The sequence below is a fragment of the Papio anubis genome, chromosome 12, assembly GCF_008728515.1.
Source record: "Papio anubis isolate 15944 chromosome 12, Panubis1.0, whole genome shotgun sequence".
NCBI classification, from domain to species: Eukaryota; Metazoa; Chordata; class Mammalia; order Primates; family Cercopithecidae; genus Papio; species Papio anubis.
The window spans coordinates 15,657,586-15,672,874 of record NC_044987.1 but is presented as its reverse complement, the minus strand read 5'-3'; the positions used below and the strand labels follow the sequence as shown (position 1 = coordinate 15,672,874).

Genomic DNA, 15,289 nt, shown 5'->3' with positions numbered 1-15,289 from the left:
GTATCAGGACTGGAAGTGCTGGAGAAGAAGTGTGATGCCTTGTCCTGAAAGCCTTCCTCCTTGAAAGCAGCTTCTAAAGGCAGTGAATGGAGAAGAGCAAGGAAACGACCCCAATACCACCAACAGAGGCTGGAAACGCTTCAGGCTGTTTAAACCTAAGAATGATGCATCTGTTGGCTGGCCACCGTGGCTCACATCTGTAATCCCAGCACTTTGGGAGGTCAAGGTGGGCGGATTACCTGAGGTCGGGAGTTCAAGACCAGCCTGATCCACATGGAGAAACTCCATCTCTACTAAAAATACAAAATTAGCCGGGATGTAATCCCAACTACTCGGGAGGCTGAGGCAGGAGAATTGCTTGAACCCGGGAGGTGGAGGTTGTGGTGAGCTGAGATCGCGCCATTTCACTCCAGCCTGGGCAGCAAGAGCAAAATTCTGTCTCAAAATAAATAAATAAATAAACAAACAAAATTAGCCGGGCGTGGTGGGCATACCTGTAATCCCAGATGCTCGGGAGGCTGAGGCAGGAGAATTGCTTGAACCTGGGAGGCAGAGGTTGCGGTGAGCCAAGATCATGCCATTGCACTCCAGCCTGGGCAAGAAGAGCAAAACTCTGTCTCAAAAAAAAAAAAAAAAACGAATGGTACATCTGTTGGGGATGCAGTGAGGTAAGCATCTTCAGTAAGCAAGGTGTGAAGAGGGGAAAGAGGGAAGGTGAATATGGAGGAGAGGGTGAAGGAGAGCACTGGAAAGGGTAGGATCCCAGCGAAGGGCGATTTGGTTGAAAGGGAGCATGATACAAAGGTGAGGGTGGGGCCAAGAAACAGCCACCATGTGTGGGTGCCGCTATGCGTGCAGACATTGTTTTCACATCATTGTGGACCAAGAGAGGAAATGCCCACTTCTGGAAGAAAAAGCCACAAATGAGACTTGGAAGGGAAATTGATCAACATCTACAAAAGGGCTTCTTAAAGGAAACAGCCCTCAGACAGGGCAGAGTTGAGGGAAAGGACAGAGGTTATGAGCGCCTGCAAGAGTGGCAGCTTGGAGTAGAGAAAACACTAAAGGTGGAGTCAGAAGACCTGAGTTCAAGTCCCAGCTCTGCCACTGGTTAGCAGTGGGATCTTGGGTAAGTTGCTCTCCCTCTCAGCCTCACGGACCTCCTGCATAAAAATTGGGGGTTAGACTGGATGATCTCTGAAGTCCTCTCTAGCCTGGTAGTCTATGAGGTTAATAATTTATCAGCAAACCAAGTTAATTTATAGATAGAACATCATTATTTTTGAGTCAGAAAATGACTCTGTAACTGTATGCTTTTCTTGGTGATTTCACTTTTTTTTTTTTCTTTTAGAGACCGGGTCTTGCTATGTTGCCCAGGCTGGTATCCAACTCCTGGCTTCAAGCAGTCCTCCTGCCTCGGCCTTCCAGAGTTGATTTCATTTTTGTCTTCCAGTGTTGTTTTACTGTTGTTCCCTTTGAAAAATTCTAACCTATCTTTTCTGAACTTGAGCTGAGAAGGGAAGGGGTTTTGCCCCTGTTGGGCAAAAGGATGGTAGCAAGTAGTTTGACCAAGTGCCCTGATTTGCCAGGACTTAGGGGTTTCCCAAGTCAAGGGACTTTTCAGTCCTGGGCAGACTGGAATGGTTGATCACCCTAGTGGTGAGGAAGATGAAGGTCTGGAGGTGGCTTGGAGGAGAGGTTGCTGGGAGCGCTCTTCTCCTGTTCTCTGTTGATCAGGAGTTTCCCTCATCAGTCTGCTGACTTTGTGTGGTGGTTTCATTACAAGTTGTGAGCCCCTTATTGGGGGTATAGGGAGGAGAAGAGAGAGCAGCCTTTAAACTAGTCATAGGCCCCAGTTGAGACAATTGTTGCCGGGAAAGAAGCTGAAATGCTTGACTAGCACTGATGCTGTGGGGGATTTTCCCTCTTTCTTCAAAAAAACAGAAAAGACCCAGTGGAAAAAAAAAAAAGTGATGAGTTGTGAGGCAGGTCGCGGCCCTACAGCCCCAGGAGACGATGCGCAGCTCATTTGCTTAAATTTGCAGCTGACGGCTGCCACCTCTCTAGAGGCACCTGGCGGGGAGCCTCTCAACATCAGACAGTGACCAGTCTGGTGACTCACAGCCGGCACAGCCATGAACTACCCGCTAATGCTGGAAATGGACCTCGAGAACCTGGAGGACCTGGTGAGTAGACACGGGTAGCTTCCTGTCGCCGAGGCCCTGCCTGGAATTCTAATATCCTCTGCCAGAGTCCGAGAGAGAGGGGACAGCGTGGGAATCCTCTCCCGCTGTGGATCTGTAAAATCTAGACAGGTCAGTCAGCTCCTGCCCTTTAAGAGTTTATTTTCCATTCTGTGGAAGAAGCAGATAAGGAGAGCTGCTGTCCTTAGTAGACATCCTTTAGAGGAAGCTGGAAGACATGGGTTCAGGCCCTGCATCCTCCTCTGAGTTGCTATGTGACCGGGAACAGGATACTTCACTTCCCCATTCTTTCTCTCCTTTTCTCTTAGGGTGGGAATATGGAACTAGACAGGAAAGTACCTTTGGAGGTTTTCTTACCATAAGGAGGCTGGCATTGCTCATCAGTCAATCAATGCATAGCTGTTCATCTCTTACCATATGATTATATCATCAGGGCACTACATTCTATGTTGGGTGGAGAAGTTGAGGATCTGGTCTTTGCCCTCAAATAGCTTCTGCTCTGGCCAGAGAAAAAAAATCACTCACTGGAAGCTATTAGACAACAATTATGTGCTAAACTGAGAAGTATGAGAACAGATGGTAGCAAGGAAGAGGATCCCAGCAGGTTGGAGTCGGGGAGCAGGGTGAGAAAACTGTTAATCTGAAAAAATGTCTTGGGACCTGTTGTAGAATCTCTAGAGATAAGGTATTCTTGGAAAGGTTTCTTGGGTGGGCTAAGAAAATGGTCCCCAGCACTACACTGCCAGCACTCATGTCTCTGCAGTGAAGCGTAGAGGTGCAGTTGACCTGGTCGTCACTGGGCTCCCAAAAGGTGTATGTGTGGAGCAGCTCAACCGGAGAAACACAGGGTTCCTTGTGAGCCGACGGCAGAGGCTGGTTGTAAGGGTTTCTTGGAAACTTCTTCACGGTCTTTTCTCCCCCTGGGGAGAGGACTTGTCTTGGGACTGCATTCTGGGTTAGATCATGAAGGAGCCAAACCCTGGCTCCTACCAACTCTCCTGGCCCAAACTTACCCTGAGATATTGTCTGACTCCCTCCTGCTCCCCCAGCTAGAGTGGACTTTGTAGTTCCACCAACCGTGTTCCCAGACCTGCTGGGAGAAGCCTGCCTCTCGCTTGCCCAGATCTCAAGGCTGGGAAGTGGAAGTAGGACACGGGGAGAAAGTGAGCAGAAGGGCTAACTACCCAAAGCCTGGCCTCTCGGATCCAAATCGCAAGCAGAATCAGAGCCGGACCATTCATCTAATCAGGACCTGCTTCATAATTTGTGGGATCTAGTGCAAAACGAAAACATGGGGCCCCTTATTGAAAAATTATTAAAAATATCAAGAAAGCAACAGCAGAGCACTAAACCAAGTCAGGGGTCCTGCTGGGTGCAGGCCCCATGTGACTGCACCAGTTGCACGCCTATGAAGCTGCCCTGAGTCTAATCACAGAGTCTGGGCAATATCCCAAATCAGACTAAAAACCCGCAGCCCCAAAGGGGCAATGTGCTCCCACCCTGGTCCTCAGTCACGGCCGCTGGCCTTGCCTGATTCGGTTACTGGGCGTCTTCCTCTGCCTGCAGCTTCAAACTGACCACGAGCCCTGACCCAGTTGGATTTCTTAGTAACCGACTGGAGACCTGGCAGGTCCCAGCTTCTGAGAAACCTTGAGTTTCCCCTAACTGCGCGTCTCACCTCACTGAGTGACCTACTAGAGACAGGTGGTGGCAGGGGCCAGGGGCAGCAGGGTATGTCCCAAGAAAACTTACATCTGGGGGAAAGGGACCTAGTGACTTGCTTCATGTCACACCTCAAATGAGTGATCCTCAGCCAGGCATTCAAATATCTGGATCCCTCACTCAGGGTCTAGCCAGGAGTCCGGAGTCCTGGACCATCTGGGCTCTGGAGTTCTTCAGCCAGCCACCAGTGCGTCGTTCTCCCTTCACGAATCTCCTACATACCCTGTCTCCAGGGCCAATGTCCCCTCAGAACACAGACCCTCTCCTCCACCCCCACCTACTCACTGAAGGGCCGTGAGCAGCTTGGCAGACTGTCCCTCAGTGTCACAGTACAAAAACCCCGGGCATAGTGGTACAGGCAGGAGAATCTTGCATGTAGCAGCTTCTCAATAAGTATTTATTGATTTGTGATGCAGTAAAGCTCTTAGCTCACCATTTTCCTCTGGAATTAGTCCAGGTTCTTCTACTCCTTCTGCTTCCTAGTCTCCTCCTTGTCCTTGCCCATACCAAGTATTGGTTCATATTCCTTGAACACTGGGTTTTACACTCTAATGTTGGGCTAAGAACTGGGGACTTTTGGCTACACAAACTTGCCAGGAAAAAAAAAAAAAAAAAAGGAACTAGGGGCTCCTGGCCATAAGCCAGGTTGGTCATTCTGTATTCCATTTGTCCTGTTGAACTCGAAGACCAACTTGAGCCGCTTAAAATGTCCACTTCTTTAAGGCAGGGGCCGGGAGGTGTGGAGGGGCTGCTAATTCTCAAGAACGAATGGTCCAAATAGAAAAAAAAATTAGATGGCTGAGAGCCAGGAACCAGAAGATTCCAGGTCCTGGGGTGGGCATGCCAGGGACCCATCCTGCTGGAAAGGCAGATCCAGGCAGACCTAGAGCAGCCCCTATGCGAACCTTGATCTGAGAACCTCCTTCCAACAGAACCAGGGCCTGGCCTGGGCTGGGGCACCCACAGAGGCTGGTCATAAACTATACCTCCAGCCCCACCCTGCACACCAACCAGGAAGGGAAGCTGCTATAGCGCAGGGTGAAGCTGGCCCAATCCCCAGAGTCTGGCTTTCTATGACCCCTCTCCATAGATAATTACCACACATCATGACTTCAGTGTGACTAGAGCATCACAGGCTACACAGCCCGTCCACGTGGACCATCTCATTTCATCATGGAGGTGTGAAGAAGAGGAACCAAAACCAGCTCAGGCTGTTTCTGGGGGGAAGGGAGGTTCTCCACCCGCCCCCTCCAATCAGATCAAAAGTCCCAGAGCAACCCCAGCAGAGCAGGCCCAACTGGGGGTGTGGTTGGAGGGGTCAGACATGAGGGAGAGCCCCAAGGCCAGGCTGAGGATGGGTCAGGGTCAAAGTGAATCTGGGTTCAGGCATACAGACTGCAGAGTCTCGTCAGGAACTCTTGCCTTCCCCAGGGATGCAGTCTGCAGCTGATCCCACTCCTCTAGCAGAACGGCATCAACAGCGGCCGTGTATGTGGACCTGAGAATCAGGACACAAGCATGAGCGTTCTTTCTTTTTTTTTTTTTATGGGGCAGTCACAAACCTTGGGCAACCCTGGCTGGAGTGCAGTGAAGCGATCTCGGCTCACTGCAAGCTCAGCCTCCGGGTTGTCCTGCCACCTCAGCCTCCCGTGGCTGGGACTGCAGGCGTCGCGCTTCGCCCGGCTAATTTTGCATTTTAAGTAGAGAGCGGGGGGTTCACCCTGTTAGCCAGGATGGTCTCGATCTCCTGACCTCGTGTGATCATGCCTCATTTCCCAAGTACTGGGATTACAGGCGTGAGCCACCCTTGAGGCATGAAGCGTTCTTTAGAAGTGGTGGGGCAAAATATTTCCAGCCCAGGAGATGGTTTCAAGAGGCTGCCACACACACCTGGGAGGCCTGTCTATCTGCACCTTGGATTGTGTGACCCTGTATCCAAAGGGCAAAGAGACGCTGGGGTGCCAGGTGGGGCCCCTTTAAGCCTCAAGACTTGCCGCAGAGGCTTGGAGTAGCTTAAACTCTCCCCCTAAAACCACATCCAGCACAGTACCTGCTTCTAATGGCCAAAACCCGTGGGAAGAGATGGAAGAGGAGTCTCATAGGCTTGTCCCTGAAGGCTATGGGTGTAGCAAGGGAGATGTGACAAATGGCAAGCCAGAGTCTCAGATGGTCTTTAAGGGCTGTGGGCCTCCTGAAGAAAGACGGGCTAAGGGATACAGACCTACACCCTCACCCATAGCCCAGTCTCATTCCTCCAGACCCCTGAACCCTTTAAGCCACCGAAGGCTGGAATGACAGATACCCTGGCCGGCTCCACTCACAGCTCCTGACTCTCAGCTGGGAATATCCACACAGGGACATAAAAGGAGATGGAGTTTGCATGCTCCCTGTGGCCAGAGCAATGACTGGCGTCTGTGTGCAGACACCTCCCGTGGCCAGCATGACTCAGGCCTTGGAGTCCTGGGGTTCGGCCTGAGTGAGCCACGCACGCAGGCAGCCCTGCCCCCTCCTCGAGGCTGAGAAGTAAGGTCAGGCTGGGGCATTCACTGGTGGCAGAATGGACTAGAAAAGCAAAGTCTCCAGCTACTGAGCTAGACGGAGATCACGCTGAGAACCAGCTCAGCTCCAGGCAGGGCAGGACAGACAGAAAATCTGGGAGTGAGAGTGAGGGGCATTTGAAGGCAGAGTCCAGCCTCCTTCTTCCCAGGGCAGGAATCTCTTCCCGCACACTTGGGCTCAAACATTCCTCTCCTTCCCAAGGGTCCCATCTCATTGCTGGACAGTTCTGCCTGTTAGAAAGTTCTCCCCGCCTTTGACTGAAACTCTACCCCCTCAGCTTCTGCCCAGTCCTTCTGGACTGCCCCTGGAAGCCCACAGCAAGAGTCCATTGCTGCCCTCTTGCCCATGGAGTTTCTTTCCAATCCGTGACATCAGCCCTCATGGACTCAAGTCTTCTCTGTCCCAGACACTACACCCCTAGTACCTGAAAACTTTCTCCACGGGCAGGGTTTTCCAAGCCCCTCAACAAAGTGGTCATCCTTGTCCAGACCAACCAAACTGGGCTGGTGCCAGCTGCCCACTTCATCTGTTCTAGGTGAACAGATGAAGGTAACAGTGGCCCTTCTGCTGGCCACGTCACTCCCATGACTCATCTTAAGCTTGTAGGCAACAAACTCCCAAGTGTTTCTCACGAACTGTTGTTACCTGGTCTTCCCTAACTTATCCCTGGATGGGTAAAGTTTTAAACCTGAGTCCTGGCTTGTATATTTTCCGCACGCAATTTCATCTGGTTAGGTTGGGCCCATGGTTCCAGCTTGTAAAGAACTCTGTGTTGCCTGAGAGTGCCCCCAAAGCTGGGTTGAGAGTGCTGAAGAGGAGGGGACTCAGGATAGATCCCTGAGGCATGCTAGACACCCCTGCCTAATGTACCTGCTGACATAGAATCCCCATTAGCAAATGTGAGCTGAGCTTCATGCTGGTCAGTGCTGGGCAGTGGGGCAGCTTCGTTATTTGGAGAAGTGAGGTGGGGCTTGGAAACTTAATTATCCAGGGAGGAGCCTGCATCCTACAGTGGAGGGAAGGAGAAGAGTAACATTTTGGGCCCTACCACAGGCCAAGTACTTTGCATCGCTTTACACCCCGCACCTTCCCCTAAGCCCCTCAATACTGGACACTGTTACAGCCCCTGCTCCTCCCCAGTGCTCACAGCAATTTTCTAACTAGATTGTAGCTCCACTCAGCCTCATTCTGGTCATTGTGCTTCTTGCCTTCTTTGGGGCATGTGGCCCTGGCCTATGACCAGGCTGTTGTCTGCTGGGTGCCTGTCTATGCCACACACTGGTGTGGCCCATCTTGGGACCTGTGTCTATGCAAGGTGGGTGTTGCTGTCAGAGTGCGTGTGTGCATGAGGGCCTTGGGTTTCTGCAGCTTTTCATGTCAAAGAATGGGAACACCGCTCACACAAACGGGCCGCCCTGCGCTCCCTCTGGGCACGGGATTGGAGGGCTTCCTCAGCACCACATGCCCCACAGTATTCAGGATTCCTGATTCCTCAACTTCTCCTGAGGAAAGAGCCAACCTTGCTTTATTGCCTCTCTCCATAGTTTGGGGGAGATTGGGGGAGCTAGAACTCCTATGTGTGGGAAGTGGCTTTAACACGTGCCACTCCTGAACCCCCAAAACGTCTGTTTGACACCTCCTGCTGAGATGTGCCGTCAGTTCCCAGCACCCCTCAAACCAGCTTCCTCCCATCTTCCTCTCTCTGACGCTGCCAAACAAATACCTCTTGGCAAGGAGGAAGAGACAGGCCCCTCCCAACCCCCCTCTAAATCTGGTTCTCAGGAGATGGGAGCCCTAGGGACAGAAACCCAGGGCTTTCTGGGTCAGATAGGCTGGTTGGACCTAAGCCCTCACCCAGGCACAGCCAAGGTAGGTGGAGTTCAGCCCTGCTGACCGCCCCAGGCCCTGCTGCTCTCCTCCCTCTGCATGAATGGCTTGGCTCTGCGTGAAGACTGCTGAATTCCAGTATTAGTCAAGTGGGTGTGCTCAATGACAATACTGGAAATAGCTCCCAATAGAGAGAGAGCAGTCAAGATAGGATCTAGGATCCAGGCAGTCAAGGTTATTGGGAGAAGGCAGAATGCAGAAGGTGACGGAGTGAGTCCCTGCTGAGACACTAGCCTAAGTCTCAGATTATCAGGGCTCCTGGCCTTCTCTGGGAAACTGCTTTCAGAGCAGGTCAGCACACATCTGTCCTATGTAAAACACATGACCTTGGGAGGGGGACACAGAAGGCCTGCTTCTAAGACCTTTGCCATCTGGTTAGAAAGTGGTCATCCCAACCCTGGGTGCTGTAATAAATGCACACGCATCATAAGGAGAAGAGAGAATTCCAAGAGGGGAGCCAGCAAGGATGTGGGAAGATGGGATTGAATTCGGCTTTGGAGGAAGGGTAGAAATTAGATAGGCCAATTTGGAAAGAAAGACCTGCTAGGCAGAAGGAAAAGGCCAAGGGGTGACCTAGAGCAATAATATATTAATAGAAGACAAAGTTTGAAAGGTCAGAGGAATATACATTTGGGAGGAACATAAGGGCTCTGTTGGGGAGGTTAGACTTCATCCCACAGGTCCATGGTTTTCAAATGGAAGTAGAACCATTTTCTTCAACAAAAGCTTATGTGTGAAGCACTACACAAGTCAAAAGTGGAGAGCTATAGTTTAAAGTCAAGGAGGGGAGCCTGGAGCCACACCACCACTCTCCACCCCAGGGGAACCCTGTGACACACACACACAGTCATGGGTACTCTAAAGAAAGTCCTTGGAGCTGGGCGCTGCTGTCACATACCTGCAGTCCCAGCTACACAGGAGGCTGAGGCAGGAGGAGGATCACTTGGGCCCAGGAGGTCGAGGTGTAGTGTGCTATGATCACACCTATTAATAGCCACTGCACTCCAGCCTGGGCAACATAGCAAGACACTATCTATCAAAAAACAAAAACAAAGGTGTGTGTTTGGGAGAGAAATTCCATGGAATCCTACTGCATGGGATGTTCTGCAATTAGTTCTAAACTTTATTTAAAAAAAAAAAAATGTTTTGTAGAGTTGAGGTCTCGCTATGTTGTGCAGGCTGGTCTTGAACTCCTGGTTTCAAGCAATCCTCCCACCTAAGCCTCCCAAAGTGCTGGGAGCCACTGTGCCCAGCAGTTCTGAAATTTAGCAATGTGTGAATGGCACTAAGTTTGGCTTACTCTACTCTTTTTTTTGAGACTGGGTCTTGGTCTGTTACCCAGGCTGGAGTGTAGTGGCATGATCATAGTTCACTGCAGTCCGAAATTCCTTGGCTCAAGTGATCCTTCTGCCTTGTTCTCCCAAAGTGATGGAATTACAGGCCTGAGCCACCATGCCCAGACTCCAATCAATCTTCTACTGACGAACATTATCACAAATATGACTTTTTCTTATAGTTGACTTTGTTATTAAATGTGAAATTGAGACCTGGTACAGTAGCTCATACCTATAATCCCAGCACTTTGGGAGGCCGAGGTGAGTGGATCACTTGAGGTCAGGAATTTGAGACCAGCCTGGCCAACATGGTGAAACCCTGTCTCCACTAAAAATACAAAAAAATTACCTGGGTGTGGTGGCAGATGCCTGGAATCCCAACTACTCGGGAGGCTGAGGCAGGAGAATTGCTTGAACCCAGGAGGCGGAGGTTGCAGTGAGCCAAGATCGTGCCACTGCACTCCAGCCTGGGCAACAAGAGCAAAAATCCACCTCAAAAAAAAAAAAAAAGTGAAATTGAAAAAATAAATAAATAAGGCCGGGCGCGGTGGCTCAAGCCTGTAATCCCAGCACTTTGGGAGGCCGAGACGGGCGGATCATGAGGTCAGGAGATCGAGACCATCTTGGCTAACACAGTGAAACCCCGTCTCTACTAAAAAATACAAAAAACTAGCCGGGCGAGGTGGCGGGCACCTGTAGTCCCAGCTACTCGGGAGGCTGAGGCAGGAGAATGGCGCAAACCCGGGAGGCGGAGCTTGCAGTGAGCTGAGATCCGGCCACTGCACTCCAGCCCGGGCGACAGCGCGAGACTCCGTCTCAAAAAAAAAATAAAAAAATAAATAAATAAATAAATAAAGACAAAAAACAAAAGAAAACCACTGCTTATAGGTGATGGGGAACCGGCAAAGGACTTTAAGCAGAACACTGAGGCAGTGGGATTTGTGTTTTAGAACACGCACCCCGTCCTCTGTGCAGGACGTGGACAGGAGTAGAGAAGCTGGTGGAGACGGGACCCATGGAGAGATGGTCTCCTGAGCGTTAGCGTGAAGAGAAGGAAGACTAGACTGAGGCAATGGCAGAGGGATGCTGTGGGAAGAGTTGGCAGATGGCTCTGCCCTTGCACTGATGTATCTCCCACACCTGCTTCTCACAGAGCCCCATTCCCCCAGAGTCAGAAGGAAAGACCCAGGCTGGGGAATGGGTCTGCTCAGCATTAGGAGTGAGTGTGTGACCCACAACTGTGGCTCCGGAGAGGAAAGAAAGCCCTGTGGCACCCAGTGTGACCACCCCCTCCTTGTGGGGGGGCCTTGCTCTCCTAAAATGGGGGCAGCATTAAGCCACCCGGAGCCTGGTGGACAGGGTACCCCATCCTATCCTCTGCCTCCCTGGGGCTCATCATTTATAGTATTGCCTTTTTGAACCCACATAGGTTGGTTATAATTGATTTTGAATTGCCTGGGGAGGGGCTTGGGTAGGGAGGGTGGGAAGAACAGAGCTGGGAGGTGAGGAGGAACAGGTGCAGGGGACAGCTGTGAGTGAAAGGTGTGAAAACAGGCACATGTCTTCCTTTGTGGTTAGCTGGGTAAACAACCTGAGTGCTGGGGTGATGGAGGTGGGGTGATGGGGAGAGGAAGAGGAGGATGGGGAGGAGGGAACTTCCGGAGACATCATGGGCACGCCCCCTGCACTTGGAGTAGGCTCTCTCCTCTCCTGCCAGTCTCCCTGGGTCACCCTCACTTTCTCCTGCCTCTGTCTGCCTCTGGGCTTTCTGCTTCTGAGTGCTCCTAGCTGCAGGGAGGTTGCCAGTGATGGGAAGTAGCAGGGAACCTGCATCTGCTGCCCCTAGAAGGAAGCCCAGGCAGGGTTGTTCAGTGGAAAGTATTGGCTTTGGAAGTAGATAAATGTCAGTTCACACAAACCTGATCTTTAGCAAGACACATCTGTGAAATAGGAATACTATTACATACCTTGAGCGGGTTGTGCATATTGAACCGGATGGGAGGCTATTACTGCCATTTCAGTGATAACGGAGACGGTCAGGAACAGTGAGACCCATGAGGAGGGAGCCGCAGGCCACATCAGCACCCGCCCGCCCCCAGCCCCCAGCACGATGCTAAGTTGCAGTGCCCGACTGTTCTGCTCGGAACTGAAACAGACGGGTCCTTGTACCAACCAGGTCCATTCCCCAAATTGACTCCAGCCCCCAAGGCTGCAGGCTTCCGTACATGAGGACCCCAAAACACAAGCTGATTTATGGGGCCCAGCCCCTCAGCACCTACAAAGCATGGCCACCCGCACACCTCCCTTCATCTGCACCACCACTCTAAGGAATGCGATCCCTTTGACAGGCAAAAAACTCAAGTTGGAAAACACAAAGTGATTTGTTCAAAATTGAAATTTGAAACTTGACATTTGGTCAGTGGACCCTATGTAGGAAAAACCTCCAAGAGAGCTAGGGTTCCTCTCGGAGAGGAAAGACAGGTCCTCACCCTCCCGTCTCCTTGCCCTTGCAGTTCTTGGAATTTGACAAATTCGACAACTATAACGACACCTCCCTGGTGGAAAATCACCTCTGCCCTGCCACAGAGGGGCCCCTCATGGCCTCCTTCAAGGCTGTGTTCGTGCCCGTGGCCTACAGCCTCATCTTCCTCCTGGGCGTGATCGGCAACGTCCTGGTGCTGGTGATCCTGGAGCGGCACCGGCAGACACGCAGCTCCACGGAGACCTTCCTGTTCCACCTGGCCGTGGCCGACCTCCTGCTGGTCTTCATCTTGCCCTTTGCCGTGGCCGAGGGCTCTGTGGGCTGGGTCCTGGGGACCTTCCTCTGCAAAACTGTGATTGCCTTGCACAAAGTCAACTTCTACTGCAGCAGCCTGCTCCTGGCCTGCATCGCTGTGGACCGTTACCTGGCCATTGTCCACGCCGTCCACGCCTACCGCCACCGCCGCCTCCTCTCCATCCACATCACCTGTGGGACCATCTGGCTGGTGGGCTTCCTCTTTGCCTTGCCAGAGATTCTCTTCGCCAAAGTCAGCCAAGCCCATCCCAACAACTCCCTGCCACGTTGCACCTTCTCCCAAGAGAACCAAGCCGAAACGCATGCCTGGTTCACCTCCCGATTCCTCTACCACGTGGCGGGATTCCTGCTGCCCATGCTGGTGATGGGCTGGTGCTACGTGGGGGTAGTGCACAGGTTGCGCCAGGCCCAGCGGCGCCCTCAGCGGCAGAAGGCAGTCAGGGTGGCCATCCTGGTGACGAGCATCTTCTTCCTCTGCTGGTCACCCTACCACATCGTCATCTTCCTGGACACCCTGGTGAGGCTGAAGGCTGTGGACAATACCTGCGAGCTAAATGGCTCTCTCCCCGTGGCCATCACCATGTGTGAGTTCCTGGGCCTGGCCCACTGCTGCCTCAACCCCATGCTCTACACTTTTGCCGGCGTGAAGTTCCGCAGTGACCTGTCGCGGCTCCTGACCAAGCTGGGCTGTACCGGCCCTGCCTCCCTGTGCCAGCTCTTCCCTAGCTGGCGCAAGAGCAGTCTCTCTGAGTCAGAGAATGCCACCTCTCTCACCACATTCTAGGTCCCAGTGTCCCCCTTTATTGCTGCTTTTCCTTGGGGCACGCAGTGATGCTGGATGCTCCCTCCAACAGGAGCTGGGCTCCTAAGGGCTCACGGTGGCTTAGAGTGTCCTAGGAGTATTCTTAGCTGGGGTAGCTAGAGGAACCAACCCCCATTTCTAGGACATCCCTGCCAGCTCTTCTGCCAGCCCTGGGACTCAACTGGAGCCCAGGGAGCGGAAAGCAGCTCGAAGGCACAGTGAAGCCTGTCTCTACCCATCTGCACCCTCTTGGGCTGAGAGAACCTCAGGTACCTCCCATCCTAATCATCCAACGCTCAGGAAACAACTTCTACTTCTGCCCTTGCCGACGGAGAGCGCCTGTCCCTCCCAGAACACACTCCATCAGCTTTAGGGCTGCTGACCTCCACAGTTTCCCCTCTCCCCTCCTACCCACCTGTCCGCAAGGCCAGGAGAAGCCAATCCCCTCTCCCCTCCTACCCACCTGTCCACAAGGCCAGGAGAAGCTGAGCACCAGGGGATGAGTGGAGGTTAAGGCTGAGGAAAGGCCAGCTGGCAGCAGAGTGTGGCCTTCAGACAACTCAGTTCCTAAAAATACAGACATTCCACCAAGCCCCCAAGCCTGCAGCCATTTTGACCAAACAGGAAGCTTGGACTGGTTGAATTCAGGTAGCTGCCACTGGCTTGGACTGAAACAGCGCTTGGTCCTCCCCATGTCACTGGGTCCTGGGTGGTTTGCAGGCAGGGCCATCTCTAGGTGCCCTTGGAGAGCAGCCAGTGACCTGAGGAAGTGCAAAGACCAAGAAGCAAGAGAGAAACCCGACAGAGGAAAGAAAAGAGCTTTCTTCCCCAACCCCAAGGAGGGACATGGATCAGTGAAACTCGGTGGTCCCCTCCACTGGGTGAGATGGACTGGGGTGGAGAGCTCCTAGGGTGGCCGGGTCCAGGGGATGGGAGGTTGTGGGCACTGATGGGGAAGGAGGCTGGCTTGTCCCCTCCTCACGCCCTTCCCACAAGCTACAGACCCGGGGAAACTCAGAGTCGGAATGGAGAAAGGTGGACTGGAAGGGGCCTGTGGGAGTCATCTCAACCATCCCCTCTGTGGCATCACCTTAGGCAGGGAAGTGCAAGAAACACACTGGGGCAGGGAAGTCCCCAGGCCCCAGGAAGCCGTGCTCTGCCCCTGTGAGGATGTCACTCAGATGGAACCGCAGGAAGCTGCTCCGTGCTTGTTTGCTCACCTGGGGTGTGGGAGGCACTCCCTCCCACCTCCCTCCCACAGTTCTGGGCACTCCCTCCCACCTCCCCACCCTTTGATCGGGTAGGGAGTCAGGGACCCCTGCACTTGTCCCACCAAGCCAAGCAGCCAAGCTCCTTGGGAGGTCCCATTGGGGAAATAACAGCTGTAGCTGAGGGGAGAGTGTCTTCACGGGGGAACAACAAGGAAGACCTGGGACGGGCCTTTTTTCTCTGACTATCTCCTAGCAAGCTGGGTAATCTAATTGACAGAGGAGTCTGAAGCAGAGGCAAAGAGGCAAGAGGCTGGATTTTGAATTTTCTTTTTAATAAAAAGGCACCTATAAAACAGGTCAATACAGTACAGGCAGCACAGAGACCCCCGGAACAAGCCTAAAAATTGTTTCAAAATAAAAACCAAGAAGATGTCTTCACATATTGTATTTATATATTTATATTTATATATATATTTATATAATGGTACAAAATGGCTAGGGGTATGGCCATGGATGGAGGGAAGAGTAGGCTGGCCTGTGGCGCGGGTGGGAGGAGAGGGGACGGAGAGGGCACTCGGCCCGCTGCGATCTGACCCCTCTCTCCTCAGGGCAGGAAACACAGAGTCAGACAGTTTGGGGGGTCTTGGGCCAGGGGTGGAGGGCTCAAGGGCACAAGGCCCAGGCTGAGGCAGGGCGGGCAAAGCGCCTGGCAGGATGAAGGGCAAGTGACCCCCCAAACACAGAGGCCCTGGCCATGGCCCCTGGGAGGTGGC

The 15,289-nt window shown here is 52.6% G+C and overlaps 1 protein-coding gene across 1 annotated transcript; it reads left to right on the top strand.

Moving 5' to 3' along the window:
• Positions 1–1,654: 1,654 nt before the first annotated feature.
• CXCR5 (C-X-C motif chemokine receptor 5) lies at positions 1,655–14,956 on the top strand. The gene is made up of 2 exons (XM_003910794.5): positions 1,655–2,186; positions 12,220–14,956. Exons 1-2 carry the CDS (start codon positions 2,136–2,138, stop codon positions 13,285–13,287), a joined length of 1,119 nt encoding a protein of 372 aa, XP_003910843.1. The 5' UTR covers positions 1,655–2,135; the 3' UTR covers positions 13,288–14,956.
• Positions 14,957–15,289: the final 333 nt, after the last annotated feature.